The sequence below is a fragment of the Cygnus atratus genome, chromosome 2 (genome assembly GCF_013377495.2).
Source record: "Cygnus atratus isolate AKBS03 ecotype Queensland, Australia chromosome 2, CAtr_DNAZoo_HiC_assembly, whole genome shotgun sequence".
Classification (NCBI taxonomy): Eukaryota; Metazoa; Chordata; class Aves; order Anseriformes; family Anatidae; genus Cygnus; species Cygnus atratus.
Window position 1 is genome coordinate 25037061 of NC_066363.1, and position 18809 is coordinate 25055869.

Below are 18809 nucleotides of genomic sequence, written 5' to 3' on the forward strand. Positions count from 1 at the left end.
TACATGTTTTAGTACCAGTAATACATGCACTTCCTATCTCGGGAAGAGGTTCTCCCTTGCAGATGCAGAGTATGAGATGACATGATGGAAAACTTCATGAGCATGCTTCCAGTTCCTAAGAGACTTTCCATTTTCTACAACTGGTCATGCTACTCCCTTCCTTGAGCACTTCCTCTGTCCTCTGCAGAGAATGAGCTCAAGCACCCTCCCAACAAGTCCATGGTGAACATCTCCTGCTCTTGAGATGTATAGATACCTTTCTAGTCAGAGGGACATGCAAGGAAAGGACTGTCTTGGGGGAACAGAAAGCAAAGAGAATGGAGTAGAAGCATAGAATTTATCTTATCAATTCTAACAATATCCAGCACTCTATCAGCCACCTTCTAGGGAAGGTTAAAGCAGTCTTGGACTAAACAGTAATGCAATGATCTGCCCATAGCAGTGAGCAAAGATCATTCTTAATGATTTGAGATGCTACATTTGGTAGGACTGCAGCAAAATGGGAGAGAGTCAGGGGATTTAAAATCTAAAAGAGAAAAAAACAAGTACAACATTTCTACAAAGAGAATACTTCATTTAGTGAATACAGATTGTTGCATTGCAACTCATGTCCCAAGCTGGGTTTTACTCACTTTTGATATGATAAAGTCCTACACCATTAAAATGCAGTTTGCCTGAGTAAGGGCTTTATGATTTATCTCTGTGTCCTTCCTATCTTATATTTTCTGAAAGAGTATCCAGCATCTTTCTTCTGAAATACCTTTATAGTTTCAGTAGGCACTCCAGGCTCTGGAACTTTATCCAAGTAAGTAGTCAAGTCTTGGTCCACGTGTTCAAACACCAATGTTAACTTGGTCTCTCTGTCTGTTCGTGACACGGTGCACACATCAAACAATCTGAGAGAAGACAAAGAAGAGAGGAGGTAAGTATAAGGAACCAGTACGGACATACCTTGCAGCTCACACAGGTCTTTTAAAATTTCTTATAGCATAGAGAATGAAAAAAAAAAAAAGTACTTTCCAAAGGTAGAGCAAAGAGCTCTTGATTCATCAGATAACTATTGATACATTGATAATATCATCTCTCTCATTCATGTGGGGATTCTAAAATAGGATTAAGTAGTAAGAATCATCAGCTCATGAAAGTAAAATAATTACATGAAAAGAAAATATTTTGTTGACAAAGCAACTGAATTTAACACAGAAAATGACTTGATATTTATCCACAGTCTATGCTGCATCAACCACACGGCTTTTCAAAAACCAATACGAGTAACATTTCTGAGGAGAAGAAAAAAAGATACAGGGTGCTTACATGCACCTTCATTTTCTTCCCACATAACTATCATGTTCACCTTTACCTATGTTCAGAATTAAATCTTCTTTGGTGGAAACAGAATTTTTGTGTCGATTACTGCAAGTTTCCAGAAGCAAGGAATACCTTCTGAGTCAGGATACAGCTTGGAAAAAAAAGCTTTATGTACAAAGCAACAAAATGCCACAGCTAAGAAATCCTTCATCACTTTCCATCATCCTTTTAATGGAATTTCTTTATCATTTTACCTTGTTGCAAAACATCAAATTCAAGCTCATTTCCAAAGCTCTTCATAATGTCACATTCCTATCTGATTAGCTTATTTTCTATTGTTTTATTTTTTTAATTAGGATTTCTCTCATCTTCTACACTTCTTCTACTGTACTGTTTTTTTTATCTTTTGCAAAAATGCCTGCCCATCCTTCAGTGCTTCTCACCTATAGTCATACCAGTGACCATCATCTTCATTACCCTCCTTGAAGTCCCACTTCCACTAAATCACAATAGGAAATCCTCTGTCCCCTGCTCACAGTTTACTAACGTGTGCATTCAGTTAGTTTTAAAACTGTAAAGATCAGACTGCCTCTCCCTCTGAAGTGAGGCAGAAAATCAATTGTTACTTTTATTAAGTGACAGTAGATTTAAATATATATATATACAGTTATTCAGAAAGAAGTGGATACAGTTAAACTGAAGAACCTATCATTGATAGTAAGTCAAAAGTAGTGATTTGTTACTACTCTGTTAACACTACCACTTATTTTGGTCAACGTCATAGCAGCAATACTGTTTTATTATGTGCATCTTTTATTCTCTTAGAATAAATGTTTGCTTACTTTGTGGAAAGTGCAGGATTTCTGATAATTTTATCAAGTAATATTTTTGTTCTTTGTCCTAGGACTAAGGACTTTCTATGCAGGATCTGGAGACAAAACAAATCACACACAAAGCTATGGGGGTCACTGCATTTAAAATAGGTCATCTGAAAAACAGACGAGGTAAATGTTTTGTAATGAGTTTTTACTTCTTACCTTAAATATCAAAATATTTCACAAGGCAAGGGAAGATAAGAATTGGCATAGCTACCTGTGAAGACTGTAACCAAAATTTAAGACAGCATTATGCTTCACTTGAGATGGTACAGATTTAACATGTTACAGTTCTGGACCCATTTTAAAAGCATTTCCTAAATAACCTTTAGACAGACACTTAAAAATTGTTTATTAGACACAATGTTTTGAAAAGGGATGCATGTACATTCCTTTTAGCTTAAAGAATCTTTTCAGTGAGTAACAATTTGGGAACTAGAGTTACAGGATATGAAGAGACCATCACCCTACGTCTTTAAAAAAAATGTTATCTGTGCTTAATCTGTAATCATTGTATGAACAAATATTTACTAAATGATTATGGGAAACTAGTGACTGCAACAGCACATTTCTCATAAACAGAAATAGTATTCTCTTTGTGATTCTCTCAATGTGGCATGTATGGAAGGTAGATGTCCTGTACACAGTAAATCAGTTTTGTGAAACGTCGCAAGTCTTCCTGAAAAGTTAAATTTGTTGGTATTTGGCTGGAGGTTAATAATCTGTAATATATTTATATAAATCAATGTGGAATGTAGCCGGACTGCCTATAACCCCAACACATGCAAATAGAGAGGAGCCAGACAGGTCTGAACATCTGAACATAAACACTGGAAAATATTTCCAACTGTATGATTCCTTTGTGTTGACCTACATTTACCTAAAAATGTTCTAAAACACCTCTTTTGCCAGGTATTTAATATACTGGCAAAATTACCTTTCAACTATAGCAGAATTATAATTCAGTAAAAAAAGGAAAAAAAAAAAAAGATTTCACTGTATAGAATATAGAAGCAAAATGTATCTTCCAACTCACTGCAGAAGGAAATGCTGATTCTGTGTTTAATTCTTCTGTGTCGGGCTCATTTTGATTCTGGCATTTACTGGCATAGCAAAATTAGGAAGTCTAAGGAGTACAATCTTAGTCAGCTATTACTGAGTAATAATACTATCACTAAGTAATAATATATTTCCCTTTTATACACCCTTTATGTGAAACTCTAAATGCTCTACTGTTAATAATAGAAACTCCAGATCCTGCACCGGGCTGGGTGGAAGCACATCATGTTTACTCACAGAAAACACAGCTGCTGCCTTAGAAAGATAATAATTTAAAGCACAGCTTATATGAATCTGCAGTATTACAAAAAGGCAACATCTGGCATTGCCTGTGCAATTTGGAAAATAGATTGAGAAAGACACAGCCTCTTCACCTGATAGCGTCCATAGGGATAAAACTACCTTTCATAAATTATATTCTTTTACATCCACTGTAGAAAATCATTCACAGAGTTGCTTCCTTTAGTTAGGCATACCCCTGCTGTCTACACTATCCATCTTTCAGGTCATTTCCTCATGACTCTCTGTACGTGATGGGCCAGTTTTGGATGTCACTGCCTCTCAGGCAACAGCCAAAGGCCTTTTATTTAAAGAGTTACGATGTGGACACTGTCCTAAGTGAAGTAAATGTACCTCAATTAATACAGGATTTCCATACTGAACACTTTGTAAACACAAGCCCAGCCCTTCTATTGTACTTAGAAAAGAAACGATTGAATTATTTGATTAAAGTAAGATCCGCTATGGGAAATCCTGCAAGTATTTAACAAGATGTTTGGCTGGAAGTCATACACTGCCTGATGCATCGATCTGAACTAGCACATTGTTCAGCAGACACTTACTGACTACCTGTATTTTAATGCATTTTTTCAAGTTAATTGTACTCAAGTAAAAAAGCGTACCAGCTATAAATCTGTGCCTATTTTATTTCATATGCCTTGCGCCTAGAGGATCTTAATATAATGAGAGTACCTTCCTTCCTATAAAAGGCTCTTCTAGAAAACTTGATGATGCGTCTTGAAGTCTCTGTTGTTTCTTACAACATGTAATCTGACAAATGCAATCTCAGTTCATCTTTATTTTACAATATGCAGTCCGAATGTCAAGTTTTTTCAGCAGGAAACAGGTAGTGTTCCAGTTTCTTCGAAAACGCTGCGTATATTCTGACCCACACTAATCTGCTAACAGTTTCTAGAAAGTCCTTCAATGTTACTAGATTTGCTTTTGAGATGCTCTGAGAGCTGCTATAAAGTTACCCATTTTCACACATTTTTTCCTGAGCAAACTGAGGCAGCAAGGCAGCAATGATAGAGTTCAAAACCACCAGTAGATCAAACTTGCCACCTGCAAGACATACCAAAAAAGAGATCTGACTGTAAGACCTGAAAAACTGTAGGACATCAGTTCCCTTGGCTACTTTCAAACAGATGAGTAAGTACAACTGGAAAATTAGCCAGAGGGAATACTTGCTGCCAAAGCATCCAAGAGCTTATTGTTATTTTTATTGCAGTAGGACTAATCCAACATGAACAAAGATCCTGTTACTTTGCTGGTCACTCACAGCATTGAACAAAAAAAACAGTCCCAGCCCTCAAAAGTGTTTCAGTAACATGGATTTACCATAATTTTCCTAGGAGCAGTCTCTTCCCAGGAAGAGTTACTTCCTAGTTTATGTGTGACAACGAAAGAGAACCGGAGCTGTTGATTTATGAGAAGGAGAAAAGTTTAAGACATTTCCAGGTTTCAGAAGTCTGGACAAAGATTCAGACAGAAAGGTTTGGTGGTCTCGCCTAACTCCACAAGGTATTTACCACATGACAGAAAAACATCACAAAATTTATGTACGATTGACAGCGTAAATGCAAACACCACAAGATTGGGATACCAAGACTATTACAGGTCATGATTGAGGTTTTTTGGCAAATATCTGGGGGGAACCTGAATAGCTTCTGCTTTCACTGGCTTTGGCTCAGTTTAATCCTATAAATCCATAATTTTCAAGGGCACAAAAATGTTCAGCCTCTCATACCTAAATGCATTGAAGAACGACAGTCAGGCATCCTTTGAGTCCAAATTTCAGCAACAGCCTTAAGACGCTTCTGTTCTTTGGAAGCCACTCAGTCTGTAAGACCTGGCTCCAGACCAGCTGAAAGCCCTTCATTCAGCCCAACTTCTTAAACTAAGTATTCCTTGAAAAGACCAGTTCTCCCCATACTTTTAATTTTAGCTACCTTCTGCCTGGTTTTTGAAGAAGAAAACTCTCCGCTAACAGAAAACAGTCCTCACTTGAAATCACATATACCAAATGTATTGTAACAAAGGGGCTGTATTTCAGATGAAGAACACAATAGCTGGGCAAGTGAACTGGAACATGTGCGTTACAAGAACCATGTCCCACGTAGCAAAACAGGAAATAGAGCTTCACACTCTAAAACGTATGACAGAGCTCTTTCTCTTTGTTCAGGACACACACTGCTTTGTCTCAGCCTCATCAGCAGTTACCTGCTCCTCCATGCCTTTGCAAGCCGGTATTTCAGATGTACGTTCTTCCCGCTCTGAGGAGTTTTAGTGAAGTAATTTTAGATGACAAAAAGAGCACAGGCAGATGAACGGGCCTCTAAACTCAAAGTATCTAACATTTTAAGTGTGGGTTTTTATTTTTTTTTTCTTGCTTTTTCCTGTGATAACATTTGTAAAAACACTTAGTAATGCAAGATGTAAGTTCCCGTTTCATAAGTGTATGGGGTCTTTAGGAGGCCTCTCAGTGTGCTTGCCATGCCAGCTGCACTGCACCAATGTGCACTGATACATGGGATATGGGGTATGCCTAGATGGCAGACTGCAGAACAACGCAGGGACACTTAGACCACCCTCAGCTGACCCACCTCAGGGCTGGAGACATGCGGTGGGACAGCACAGCACTGCCTGCAGCGCGGTACGCTAGCCCACCATAAGCTCCATCCAGCAGCAGGCAGATGTTCCGCATCAATCTTGATTAATTAAAACAACCTCAGGTATCTGGGCACTGCTGATGGCAACTCTGAGTCTCAAATCCTTATTGTCTGCATTTCTAGTGAGTTCTTGGAGGCAGCAAACATTTTTCTTGCTCTGCTGCCCTCCTGGGAAAGAGTAACAGGATCTCTTCTTTTCCTCAGAAGAAACCTCTTTCAGGCACGTAACAGAAGAGGACAGAACATAACATCAGATAAAATAAACAAGTTTATCTGGGACAGACAGATGTCATGCAGATAAATGTTTTCAACTCATTCATTATCTGCTGCGCACAGAGCAGAGAGCTGCCACGAAGGAGGAATGCCATGATGAGAGCAGGGCAGCAGAACATCCTCGCCTGGAGACCTACCCCAGCAGAGCCCAGCCAACATCCCTGCTTAGAGCCCACTCAGCAGTGAGGTTTAAGGGAAGGAAGGGGGATATTAGGATGACAAGGCAATCGTTCATCTGCAAGCTGAGCTTTGTGCTGTAATTTTTTCCAGTCTCTCTGCCTTTCTGACTTGGAAAAATTATTTAAAATGCTTAGCTCTATAAAAGATGTTTTTGTTCTTTAAGTGTGTGTGAGGAGGTAAGACAGGGAAAGTGACAGAGAGAAATAGATGCTCTTGAAGGCGAAGTAAATAGCACTGGCTAAAGTCCGATAGTGTGGGCTGCCTGGGCAAGCTTTCAACGCTCCGTGCTGCCTGCAGCCCTGACCTGCAGCACCCCTGCTCTCCTTGCTGGGCCCCACTCGAGCTACAGCGAGCTGTGGTGCCAGCGTGAACGGTTTTGTGATGCAGACAAATGTCTGCTCCCATGAAACCACCAAAACTCATTTTCGTCTTCAACAGAAGCCAAGATTTGTGCCCAAAAGATGAAAGAGCCAAGTACGTTTACTCACCATGCCACCCAAGTAACTAAAATATTCAGTTGTTGAGAGTTTTATTTCAAAGAAAAATGTGTTTGACGAGATGTTCTCTACACCTCTCTTTGTTTATAGCATAATGCTGTCTTTTTTAGCCCTAACACTGCCATTTCTTGTTCATCTTCTTCGGGAAGGGAGATTATTTTTAATAGTCAAGGAACAGAAATGAATCTGGTGAAGGTCAGCAATTCAGTGTTCTTAGCAGCAAAATTCAGTTTCAGGACTCGCCCTGCAATTCACCAGTTTTTCAAAATACTTACTCCTCACCAGTCAATTAGCAGCTTCATCTCATTGCAATTGATTTTAAATCCAAGCTGGCCACACGCTGAGCAATTACCATTATCTGGGGAAAATAGCAGCCTGTGCTTGCCCTGTGCACTGCTGTACCAAACAGACGGCTGGATCTCTGTGTGGGGACAGCCACGTCTCCCCCACATCAGAAAAACAGCATGGCCTGTTGCAAAGACGGCCACTGGCAGATTCTTTAAGATCAGCAATTGCTGTCTGACCTATTCGTGGTGCTCTCATGTGATCCTGGAGCATGCGAAAGTACACTGCCCTTCAGTCATGCACAGCGCTGCTACACATTGCTGAGGGCTCCCCATCAACTTCCAGTTTCGAGCACAAATTAAAGATGCTCTAATTCATAGGCAGTGCATGTGCATCTCCTCATAAATGTTTCAGATTTTCTGTAGAGTACCTTCCCCAGGGGTAGTTGCATTCCTTTTTGCATTCTCTAAATTGCTTAACATGTAAATAAAACCGATGTCTGAGTACTGAATTTGTTTAATTCAAATGCAAGGAGCACAGAAATTACCCTGGGCTGCCAGCAGTACCTGGTGCAAGACGGGAAACAACAAAATCCAGTTCATGTGTAGCTTGCAATCAAATTGCTTGTTACAAATTCCACATTTCAGTTTATGTTTTGAATTTGTGCTCATGCCAAACATGCAGAATCTAAATCTAAGTTGATCGTTTCTTTTCTAGGCTTTAATAAAATCAACAACTCATCTTCAGAAGATTTTATGGCTGCATAAATTATCATTTATTCTTCAGTAGCTTAATAATCTAATCTATCTACACTTGAGACAGTTAACTAAATGGTGATGCCAACATATCAAAAATAACATAGGAAATAATAACCCTCCACTTGATACAAAAAGTAGTCACAGCATGAAACCCAGTGTCCTGTTTGATACCGTGTACTGTCTCACAGAGTTTTTTAAATCCTTGCAATATCACAGCAATGTCCTTGCAATATCACAGGTGTTTTATCCAATGCTTTTTAAGCTTTAAGTGTATCTAATGCAAATTTGATTCCAAGCTCTTGTTTTTCAGAGATGTGTTGGGAAACCTAAATGACAAGAAGCAGGTGCTGTAGAAGATGACAGATGAGTGCTTTTTTAATGCTTACCATTGATTCAGGGACTGCTATTCCTGAACAGCCTCCAGGTTACTCTTCAGACATAACTCTGCTCAGGGATAGTTGCTAGACTCAAAACTCATATTCTGTCTGAAAGTGAATTAACGTTCAGGTGCATGCCAAGCCCTCTGGAATACAAGTAACCACAGCTTGACTGGTAGTACTTGAGAAGGACAAAGCTACTTGTCAAGGCTGCTGCACAAAGCAGGTGAGGGGGCATGCTAACTGCTGCAAATATGCCCGAGTCCTGCTGCTGCCATTTCCCAGGAAGAAGGACCAGCATGGGCAGAAGCCGAAAGGAGCCCAGCACTGGGGGGAGGATGTAGGGCACAGAGTGAGCACTAAGTGCGAAATGCCTTGTTGTGGTTCTTCTGCTGGCAGTAGCCACAGTTTTGATTAAGACCCTCAGAAAGTATTGTTGTAGTGATTTGTGAGACACTGACACACTAAGACTTCTCAAGATAATACATTTGTACAGAGTTTCATATGAAGAGACGGGACCGAATGCTTTGTATTTCTCAAAGCAGGATCAAGAACTGACTTTTAGAAAGTGAAAACTTTCATGCTTCGACAATACTGTGAACTCCATTGCAAAAGCAAAAGAGTAGTAAAATAGAAGGGGAAAAAACCTAAAGAAAAGTAGAAGGCTAAACTGGCTAAAGTTGACAAAACTGATATACGCAAAGTAAATAAATCATGTAAACACTAGTAATGACAGCTCTTATTTTGAAAACTAAATTAATTCTTTTCAGTTCTTTGAATCATAGTATTTTAATGTATTCAAGGAATTATTAAGGAAATCTATAATCTTTTTAATGCAACATGCTGCATATCCTTGTATCAAAAAGAAAGCAATTGGTATATATAGGAGTAAAACACACTAAAATATTTAATGGTCACTGTAATGTCTGGTATTTATATTCTGGGTTTATTATTATGCATCTTTTCTTAAGTACAATGTCCTTACCTCTCAAGACAACATTATAGCAAAGAAAATCCTTTCTAAGAGAATGAAACTATCACCAGTCTGGGAAATCAGGTGCAGACTTCTTACAGAACCCTATACTCAGACAGTCATTACCTGGACAGAGAGCAATGTAAACCCCTGTATGCCATTTACACCCATATCTACTATGATGGTTGCTATCTGTGGTTCCTGATCTTGCTTTTCTTACTCATGCAGAGATAATTCTGCAGTCTAGGGTGCTGCAAGTGAGCCCCCCTCTTATACCTCAATGCCCTTATCCGTACCAATGTCTCTCCTTCTTAACTTCTTTATTAGATTTATGACTCAAGGCAATTTTTTCATATGGCTATACTTCTCTGAAAACGATGTTCATGATTTATTGCAAACAGTTCATCACAATATTTGTTTTTTCTTAATGTTTGAAATGAACACAACTGTGAACCACATCGCTTTCTCAGTCTTTACCTAGGGGACTAGGAAACACGAATGGATATGAACAGATCTTGTTATCTTACAAATGGAAACAGCAAATTACCACCATTTACTCAAACTGCATGAAAACAACTTTAAAAATGTCTAAACCTGTTGAAAGAATCTGTTTATGGATTCACTAGAACTAATGGTGCTGCACTGCTCAAAATTTCCTGAAAATGGACCAGGTATATCCACCCGCTTCCAAGGCAAGCATGGCAGTTGGGTGGCAAACCCATTTGCTACATACAGCAATACATCAAGTGAAAATTCAATGGGTGTTTTTGATGCTGTGTGTTAATTTCCACACATGCTTGTCCTGCACGAGGTTAAAAGACGCAAAAATAGAGAACCAGTTCTTGGTGCTTTTTGTCTACACTTGATTTCAGGGGTGACTTTGGTCAGGCTTTGATGCCAGGTCTGTCCCCAAGAAGCCTGTGCGCTGTGATACAAAGCAAATTGTTAGCTAAAGAGAAAGCAAATTCCTCCATTCACTTCAGCAATACCTGAAGGGGAGCACAAGTGGCAATTGCTCACATAGGTAAGAAAAACAAACAGGGTTTGGTCTCATCTTTTGGGAGGCAGTCAGATTTAAGGCATGCTAGCTAACTCCATCCAACGTAGCTGTCTTTGGCTACCCATCATCAGACAGATGCCCATCTTCGTGGGCAGACCAGCAGAGCTTGTGGAGCGTCAAGCTCTCTCCTTAGCTCCCCTGGAAGAGATACAAGGCATATAACGGAGCTGTTCAGGACTTCGGTGGTTAGTCTGAAAGGGTCACATCGGCCCTTGAATAAATTGGGAGAGGAGTAGGTACTGTCCCTCCCTGTTTGCCAGGGAAGACATTGAGATGACTAATTCAGACCAGACACTTGAATTCAACTGAATTTAGGAGACATGACTCTTTCCCAGGAAAACTATAATTGAGCAATTTTAGTTGGTGGGATTCCAGATTATGTTCAATTGATTATGTAGATGTTTATAAACATTTCTTCTAACAAGGAACTTATAAGAAAATGAGAGATGTCAAAAAACAGCACTGAAAACACCTCCAACCTATTCACTCAAGTTCCACAGACCGGGATCCATCCTAAAAAGTTCTGCACACAAGAGCCTCTACCTAAACTTCATGAAGTTAGTACACGTATTTAACTGGCTTTGGCTCAGGGCCAGAATTTCCTTTAATTTGAAAGGGAGTTTCACCTGTGACAAACTTGCAGGATTGAGTTTAATATTCATGTTGTACAGAAAAGAAACAAATGGGACTAATAAATCTTCAATAGAAATTTTACAAGATTTTTCTGGCTTAATAAATTTAGCCAGGAGGCAATTGCTCTTAAACACTTGATACATAAAAAGGGATCCTCATTTCCATTAGCATGCAAATTCCTTACACATTTCACCAGAATTTGAGGTGCTGCATCTTACTAGGTTTTTAAAAGTGTGGGCTTCACGGCTGCTCTGTTCCTTAGAGAGGTTTGCATCCCACTTATGCACAGTCTATACACACGCGGCTATACAGGCTCCTTGGCTGTCATGCCATTTCCTCTAATAAGCCGTCTTATTCTAAAATTAATTCATAACACATGCAAAGAAAACTACAAATATCCATAATTGTAAGATTCTCAGGTGCTTTTCTCCTCCAGTTCCCCAGGTAGTTGTCTAGTAAACGTTTCCTCCTTTAGCATCCAGTTTACATGATCCTGTGAGCCAGTCATTTAAAGATTAATGCACGCTGAGTGAAGTATTCTACAGACCATACAGCTTTTTAAGTATTTCCTTTAAGCTCTTGCACACATATGTAAAAGAAAACAAATTAAAGATTATTTGCAGAGTTTGGCAATGAAAATGAGGTGTTAGTAGCATTTTGAGCTGGCAATAAATTTTATTTGACTGTTTTATTACTTCGGGGCAAAGGCAACTATTTCTTTTGGGGCGTCTTTTAGCAGCATGAGATTAGGGTTTACACTTTAATGCATGGAGAGTTTTGAAATAAATTCAGCATTTTGTAAATGATGGTGTATGTCAGATGTAAATACATGACAAAACTATATTTTGGTTGTTTTGCAACAACATGTCTTTCACATTTCTGAAAGGAACGAGCAAGCTATAATAAATCTTGCAAAACAAGGTCTGGTTCCCGGAGCACTAAAACATTTTTACATCTCGGCAGTTGAAAACAAGACACATCTACGTAACTTCTGCAAGCAAACAAGAGTGTGCTCTGCATCGTCCATACAGCCCGTGTCAGCTCGGGCTGAGCTCAGGAAGACGTGAGGACAGCAGAGCGTAATGGCTGAGGCTCGGCAGAGCTAACATGGCTACGCAGCTTCCAGCTGGCTCAACACGCAGGCAGAGCAAGTAGGCATCTGCTGGGGAAGGAGGCAGGGCTGCCTCACATCTGCCTGCAAATGCTGCGTGGACTCGAAAACGAGTGGACATGGATTACTTATGATCATAAAGCAAGTCCGTCAAAACTGCCGAGCTTTAATTTGCTGAAAATTATCCCTTCGGCTCTGTCCTGCTCTACACCGTTCCCTACACGATCTGTCCTTTTCCACTTCAGAAAAATACTGCGATTGATGGAAACTGTTCTGACCATTTCCAGCCCCTATACAAATTGTTTTGTTCACATAATTATTTTTAGGCCAAAAATAAGTCAAGAGACTGTAAGCAGATATTGAGAGACAAGGAGGGCTAAAGGAAGAACCTCCTGCTCCTCATTATTTTCTCTACCTCACGCCCAAGCCCTAGACCATCAAATTTACCTCTGTTCTCTGAACCAGCACAGAAGCTTGCACCACAACCAATGGTCCTGAGCCTTGCTACAGGTGACCAAACTGGCACCATTACACACCACACAGGTACCCCCAGCACAGTCTACAAAAGCCTTTTCTGGTCTTGGTCAGCTGGCCTATTTCACTGACTATATATATGTATATATATTACAATTCCCATCTCTATCCAACTGAAGTAAATCAGCTAATCATCATGTTAGGACTTCATCCTCTCCCTCTTAATAGTGTGCTCCTATCTCTCTCTTATCTCTTATTTAAAGCTTCCATTTATCTTCTATTTAAATATGCAGTCAAGGAAAGGCCAAATTTTCATGCTGTGAGGTGTATCTAACCATACTGGACATATTGTCTTTTTGTACAGTTTTTATCAGGAATTTTCATACTTAGTGCACCGGAGGTTTATAATTAAGTTGCCACTGGGCTGTGTTATATCAATTGCTATATTGTGCCACTTTTGGAGGGTGGGAGTGAACACTTACCAGCAGCACTGGTCTACAAAGACTAATATCTTTTCATGCTTATACAATGGGATAGCAGGATCTACAAAATAATATTAGATTAGAAACTTAAGGAGTCCAGAGTGGTTAAATTGAACAGATACAGGGAACACACTAAGGAAATGCACAGTCTTAGATAGCAAGGATATGGCTGGATTAATTGCAAAGGGAAAAAAGACATTGTGAAACTGTCAAGATAATTTAAATGATTTAGGAGCCAGCATCCCAAATTACAGAATAACCTAGGTACTTAGGGCCATCAGGATATTTGTGAATCCCTGGACTTCCTGTCCAGTGTCACTTCACGATGCTTTTCAACTAGTATTCTAATGCCTAAATCATAAAAATATAGGATTGGAAGAAAAACCTGAGACCAGTTGCCTGCATTAATGAGCACCCACGACAGACACTTATGCACCGACACAACAGGTTCCCAAACGCTTCTTGCCATCCCATACAAAATACACAGCTATGGCCACAGAGCTTTTCCTTGAGGTACATTTCAGTTCAAGAGCCTCACTGCCACCCCAGGTTCCTGCAGCACTGGGATATTCATGAAATAAAACTCCTAAGTTATTCCAGGAAGTTGACCCGACCATTTTACACAGGATATTAAATAGACCCCAGCTGTCTCCACTTAGAAGTGACTTAGTTCATATTTTTTTATAAAGGCCCATTCAGCTGCTTTCTGAGTTATCACAGAATTGATGTGACTTTCTGGGAAGAGAAGTCAAAATCTCTGTTTTACCTACTTTTCATGTAGGCATTTCTTGGGTTTAAAACATCACAACTGGTATCTATATATCCTGAAATAAAAATCTCTGTCTGTATTACAAAAATATTTCACTGAGAAATATTTGCCACTGAAGGCCATTTGGAAGAAATATACACAGTAGACCATTTTTGTTGCTAAACCCAGGAAGACACGGTAGTCTCCATTTCTTTGAATGCCTGTACGATATATGGCTACTGATCTACACGCTGTGCGTTCTCCCTGTTTCACTCCAGAAGACAGAAAGGTGATGTAAATTTAGGCTTATTTTCCAAAGGCTTATTTTTTATTAAAATTAGCCTTATTTAGGCTTATTTTCCAAAGCCTTGTAAAAGAAGACTTTTTTAGGCTTGTGAAAATGTTGGTGATCAGTATGATAGAAAAGCCATAATCATGCCCATTCAGCAAATTGCAATTAACCTATTTCAAAAGCTCAACAGTCTTTTTAAAGAGAACCTCCATTAAAAAGCTGAAAAGATAATACTGCAATATTTTTGTATAAATGCTGTATTCTGGGATAAATGAGTTCTGCAACTGAGTAAATAATGCCATTTAAAGCTGGCATTTTCATACTTGAAAGATGAGCGATCAAAGTGGATGTATATTTATAAGAATTTAAAAAATAATAAAAGGATCAATATTAAAATGAGACACATAATCCCACCATCAAAATACTACCTAAAATCTAAGAAATACATTTGTACTGCACACAGGAGGAAAAAAAAGCCATCTGTTTCAAAAATTAGTTCTGCTGCTTTTAAATATTGACATCCCCTGCTCAGTTGCTTGCTGGAGTGGACTGTGCCCCAGTTAGGTTAAGCCATTACATGTTTACTCTTTTGGATATTGCCTGGGCTCTTTGCCACTCACATCAGGCTCTATAATTTTTATTTACACTTTCCAGAATACATTTAATAAAATCTACTATTTTATTATGCTTAGGAGCAAGACAGCACTTTAGTTCCAAGTTTCAATTTTCAATGTCATGTAACTTTTTAAAAACAATTAGCTTTTGGGATGATTTGTTGTCTGGCTTGCCGTCATTCCCTTTCAATTTTTTCTTTTAACTTCAAAAAAGAAAACTTCTCAGACATTTTTAAGGCACAGATTTAAAACTAACTGCAGTTCTACATGTCTAACAATCCTCATCCATGTTACAAAATAATAATTCTGAACTTCCTGGTAAAAATGCAGTAGAATTTTTCATGGTATTTCTTTGCCACATATACACACATATGCGATTACACGTAACCAAACAGCTTAACAGAGCAGCTTATAAATAAGGACAATTACTTTGTCTTAGCGGTTCCATAATAAAAAATAAATAAATCTGTTTTCAAGCTTTGTGACTCAAGCCATAAAAGAACTAGCTCCAACAGGCACTTGACAGAAAACATTTTTACCTGGTCAAAAACATGGAAGCAGAATCTGTTAGCGTAATAGGCTGATCTTAATTTTGCAAGCTATTACCTAGCAATGTGGGCTGGTGTGTTTTAGGTTTATGGAAAAATAAAACTTGAAATTCCAAAAAACTATTCCAAGAGATAAAGGTATAGTATTACTGCTTTCCAAGAACCCAAGAAAGGTCTTGGATAATTTAGAGTGTAATACAGGTTAAACACCAGAATTTTTCAACTACTTGCAATTGTACAATCACGTAATTTGCTCAAAAGGAATTTGAAGTAATTATGAAGGAAAATTATGTGTAGCATCAGAATGTTATTAATAATGAGGTAATTAGCCCACTTAGTGGCAAATCCCATACCAGACCAATACGGCAGAGTGAGAAAGAGGAAAATGAGAAAAACAAGCAAGAAAAATTGTATCTGAGAAGACTCTGAAACATGCCACAAGCCACTTGTGGGCTGGATTATTCCAACACACATCTTCAGCTACTCTTCCTCTTGTAAGAGATTAACAGCTTTTGACCAAAATGGCTTCTCTTGGAGCTTAAAGTTGTGTACAAGGTAACCAGGCAATGATGACCCATTCCAGCTACATCCTGTTCCCTTTAGTACTTTGATGCCAAGATCAAACTAGAAGCAGATTGTCTGAAGTCAGTACATTTCACAGAAAACTAACCTCTATTATTAGAAGTACATCATTTTTGTTAACTGATAAAAAAGCATCCTGTGCAAACCCTTATCAACAATACATATACCAGACTTCAGTAAAAAATTAAGGTCCCCTGTAATACTTGCTTCTTATTTCTCCTCTAATTTGACAGTTCAAGTGTCCTCTGATTTCAATGCTAGATTTTTGATCCCCCACCCACAAAACAATTTCCTATTTGTTTTTGTAAATTCTCTTATTTGCTGTACAAAATCCCTGCCCGTGTTTCCACTTTCCACCTTCAAACTTTTGACTGTCACGTATCTCATGTAGCTTCAGCAGGCTCCAGTTGGTGTCCACTCTGCGTGAGTCACCTGGACTCTGTGGTCAACATGAGAGAGCAAAGAGTTTCCAGACAGCAATTCATTCTGCTCCAGGTTAGGTACAGAGGCTGAGTGGGATGAATTACTCTCAGAAAGCACATTCACTCTCTGCACTCACCACGGAGATAATATGCATGACTAGGTTGGAGTATGCGTTTAATATTTGGATGGTTAAAGTTAGACGTATGCTCACAATTCTTACCATGCTTTCCTGTTCTATTTTTTTTTTTTTAATTTGTGGCTATGTGTACCTTGTGTGTCTCCAACATGATATACTGGAGCAGAGACATGAAAAGGAAGGAGAAAGTTTGGTTCCTCCCTTCAATACCACCCACCCCTTTGCAGAACCACCAGAAGAACCAAAGAGTTACATCTATGTTTAAAGTGTCTCGGTAGCACCCAGAAGAGGCTACAGATCCAAAGCAGTAGCTAGGATTTCCAGTAGCTGCACAGAGCATCACACCAGGGAGAGGTAAATGTCCTAACTGACAAAATGTGCAGCTACAGATCTTTATTTAAGTACCTGCCATGCAAAATCCATGCATTTTCATACCCTTTCTCTCAACTGTTGGATTTCTGCTTACCTTCTGTTTCTTAATCTCTCTGTTCTGAAGTCTATTGGTACTATAACAAGTTTGGGAACCATTCCTGTCCCCAGAATATCAGATTTAATTATTGTTGCTCCTGTGACTTTCTGCCTTGACTATAAGAATTTCTTAAACCAATTATTGTAAGTTGCTTCAGACTACACAGTGAGTGTTCTCTTCCTTGTACTCCAGGAACAGCTGCTTCATTGAAGGAGTTTGTGAGTTTTGTCTTTAAACCTTGTCCTGTTTGTTCATTTTATTATGAACAGTCATTGAAATTGTCCTTTATTACTGCTTTAATAAACTTAAACTTCTTCAAGAATTATGGGCTCAACATTCTTTCACTGATCTAGAGGACATTTACATTTGCTCCTTATGACTTAAGTTTTGTTTCTGTAGAACTAACTTGTCCACTCTGAACTTTGGGTTACTGGAAACCAAACAGTCTTCGATATGTATTTTCTTACAAACATCGCAGTACCCTATTGGTCTGGGACATTCTATTATACTTAAAATGTCTTTTAAAGAGACTCCCTCATCAGTGTTATTCACCTATCTGGATTTTATCTTTAGCCACAAATACTTTCATTTTCAATCAAATAGGTTACCTGACTGTCCTGTGCAACTCTCCTGCTATTGTACTGCTCTGGTCTGTTGGCTCTCCTACAGTTCAATTCCAAGTTCTTGGAATTCGTATTTTTTCACTAGTACATAAAGCTTTGCTTTTGGTTAACTGATGTCCCTAATAGATGTTTTAACTGGACCTAAGAAAATTAAAAAGCGTTAAAAAACAAGGAGAGACAAAACGAACAATAAGCAGCACAGACATAAATAGTGCCAGTCAACTCTCTACCTTTTTTTAAATGAAGTTACAAACATAAAGGCAATGTGATGAATGAGACTCAGTGCAACGAAGAAATACAGGTATTCATTTCTCAAGAAGTACTGACTTGTCCAGGCCCTTCCAAGAATGCCGAGCCTAATGAGACATTTAATATCGATTTACAGACTAGAGTCATTGATTCAAACCCATCGAGTTATGGGTAGTATTGCTTTGAACAAAACTTGTTGCTCAGCAGTTTACATAAGGCAGAGACAAACAGTAAGGCAACAAATTGATTAGAGATGTCTAAGAGGAAACCACAAAGATTGGTGGGTAGGCCTATCTCCATTATTGATCTAGAAGGTTATCTAAGGATAAACAACACACTAATTAAAATTGCAGATGCTGCTCAACCTCTATGTCATAAAGATGACAAATGTAAACAAAGTGCGATGCTAGATAAAATTAGCAAAATAAGATTCACTTTATGACCTACTTCCTAGATGAGAAAAATAACGCAGGGCTTTAACTTTCACTGTCTGGAAGAAACACAGAAATCAATATTAAAGGCTCTGGTGCTGTGCTAGCTAGTAACAAGCTAGACATAAACTTTCAATGCAATGTACAGCAATCAGAAAGCAGACAATTGTAGATAGAGAAGCATTTCCTCTTGAAGTAAGGAAATGTACATAGCATTTAAATGACTGTATCTGCAATGTAACCTGGAGTTCTGGTCTAAGTGCAACATTGTAAAAATTGCTCAGGTGACCATACAGAGGTAGGAATCAAGTATTTCAAAATGTACATACAAAGGCAGAGGAAATTGTCTGTGGTCCTCAAAGGGAATGTCACTGGGAGGAGTGAAACAGATCAAGAGA

The 18809-nt window shown here is 38.8% G+C and overlaps 1 protein-coding gene across 2 annotated transcripts in view; it reads right to left on the reverse strand.

The window, feature by feature from the left end:
- Positions 1 to 18809, reverse strand: part of CDK6 (cyclin dependent kinase 6) — a 128758-nt gene that overhangs the window by 98136 nt on the left and 11813 nt on the right. For both annotated transcript variants that reach the window (XM_035545566.2, XM_035545567.2), the window contains exon 3: positions 761 to 896. In XM_035545566.2, coding sequence (XP_035401459.1) covers positions 761 to 896 — 136 coding nt within the window. The remainder of the gene's footprint in view (positions 1 to 760; positions 897 to 18809) is intronic.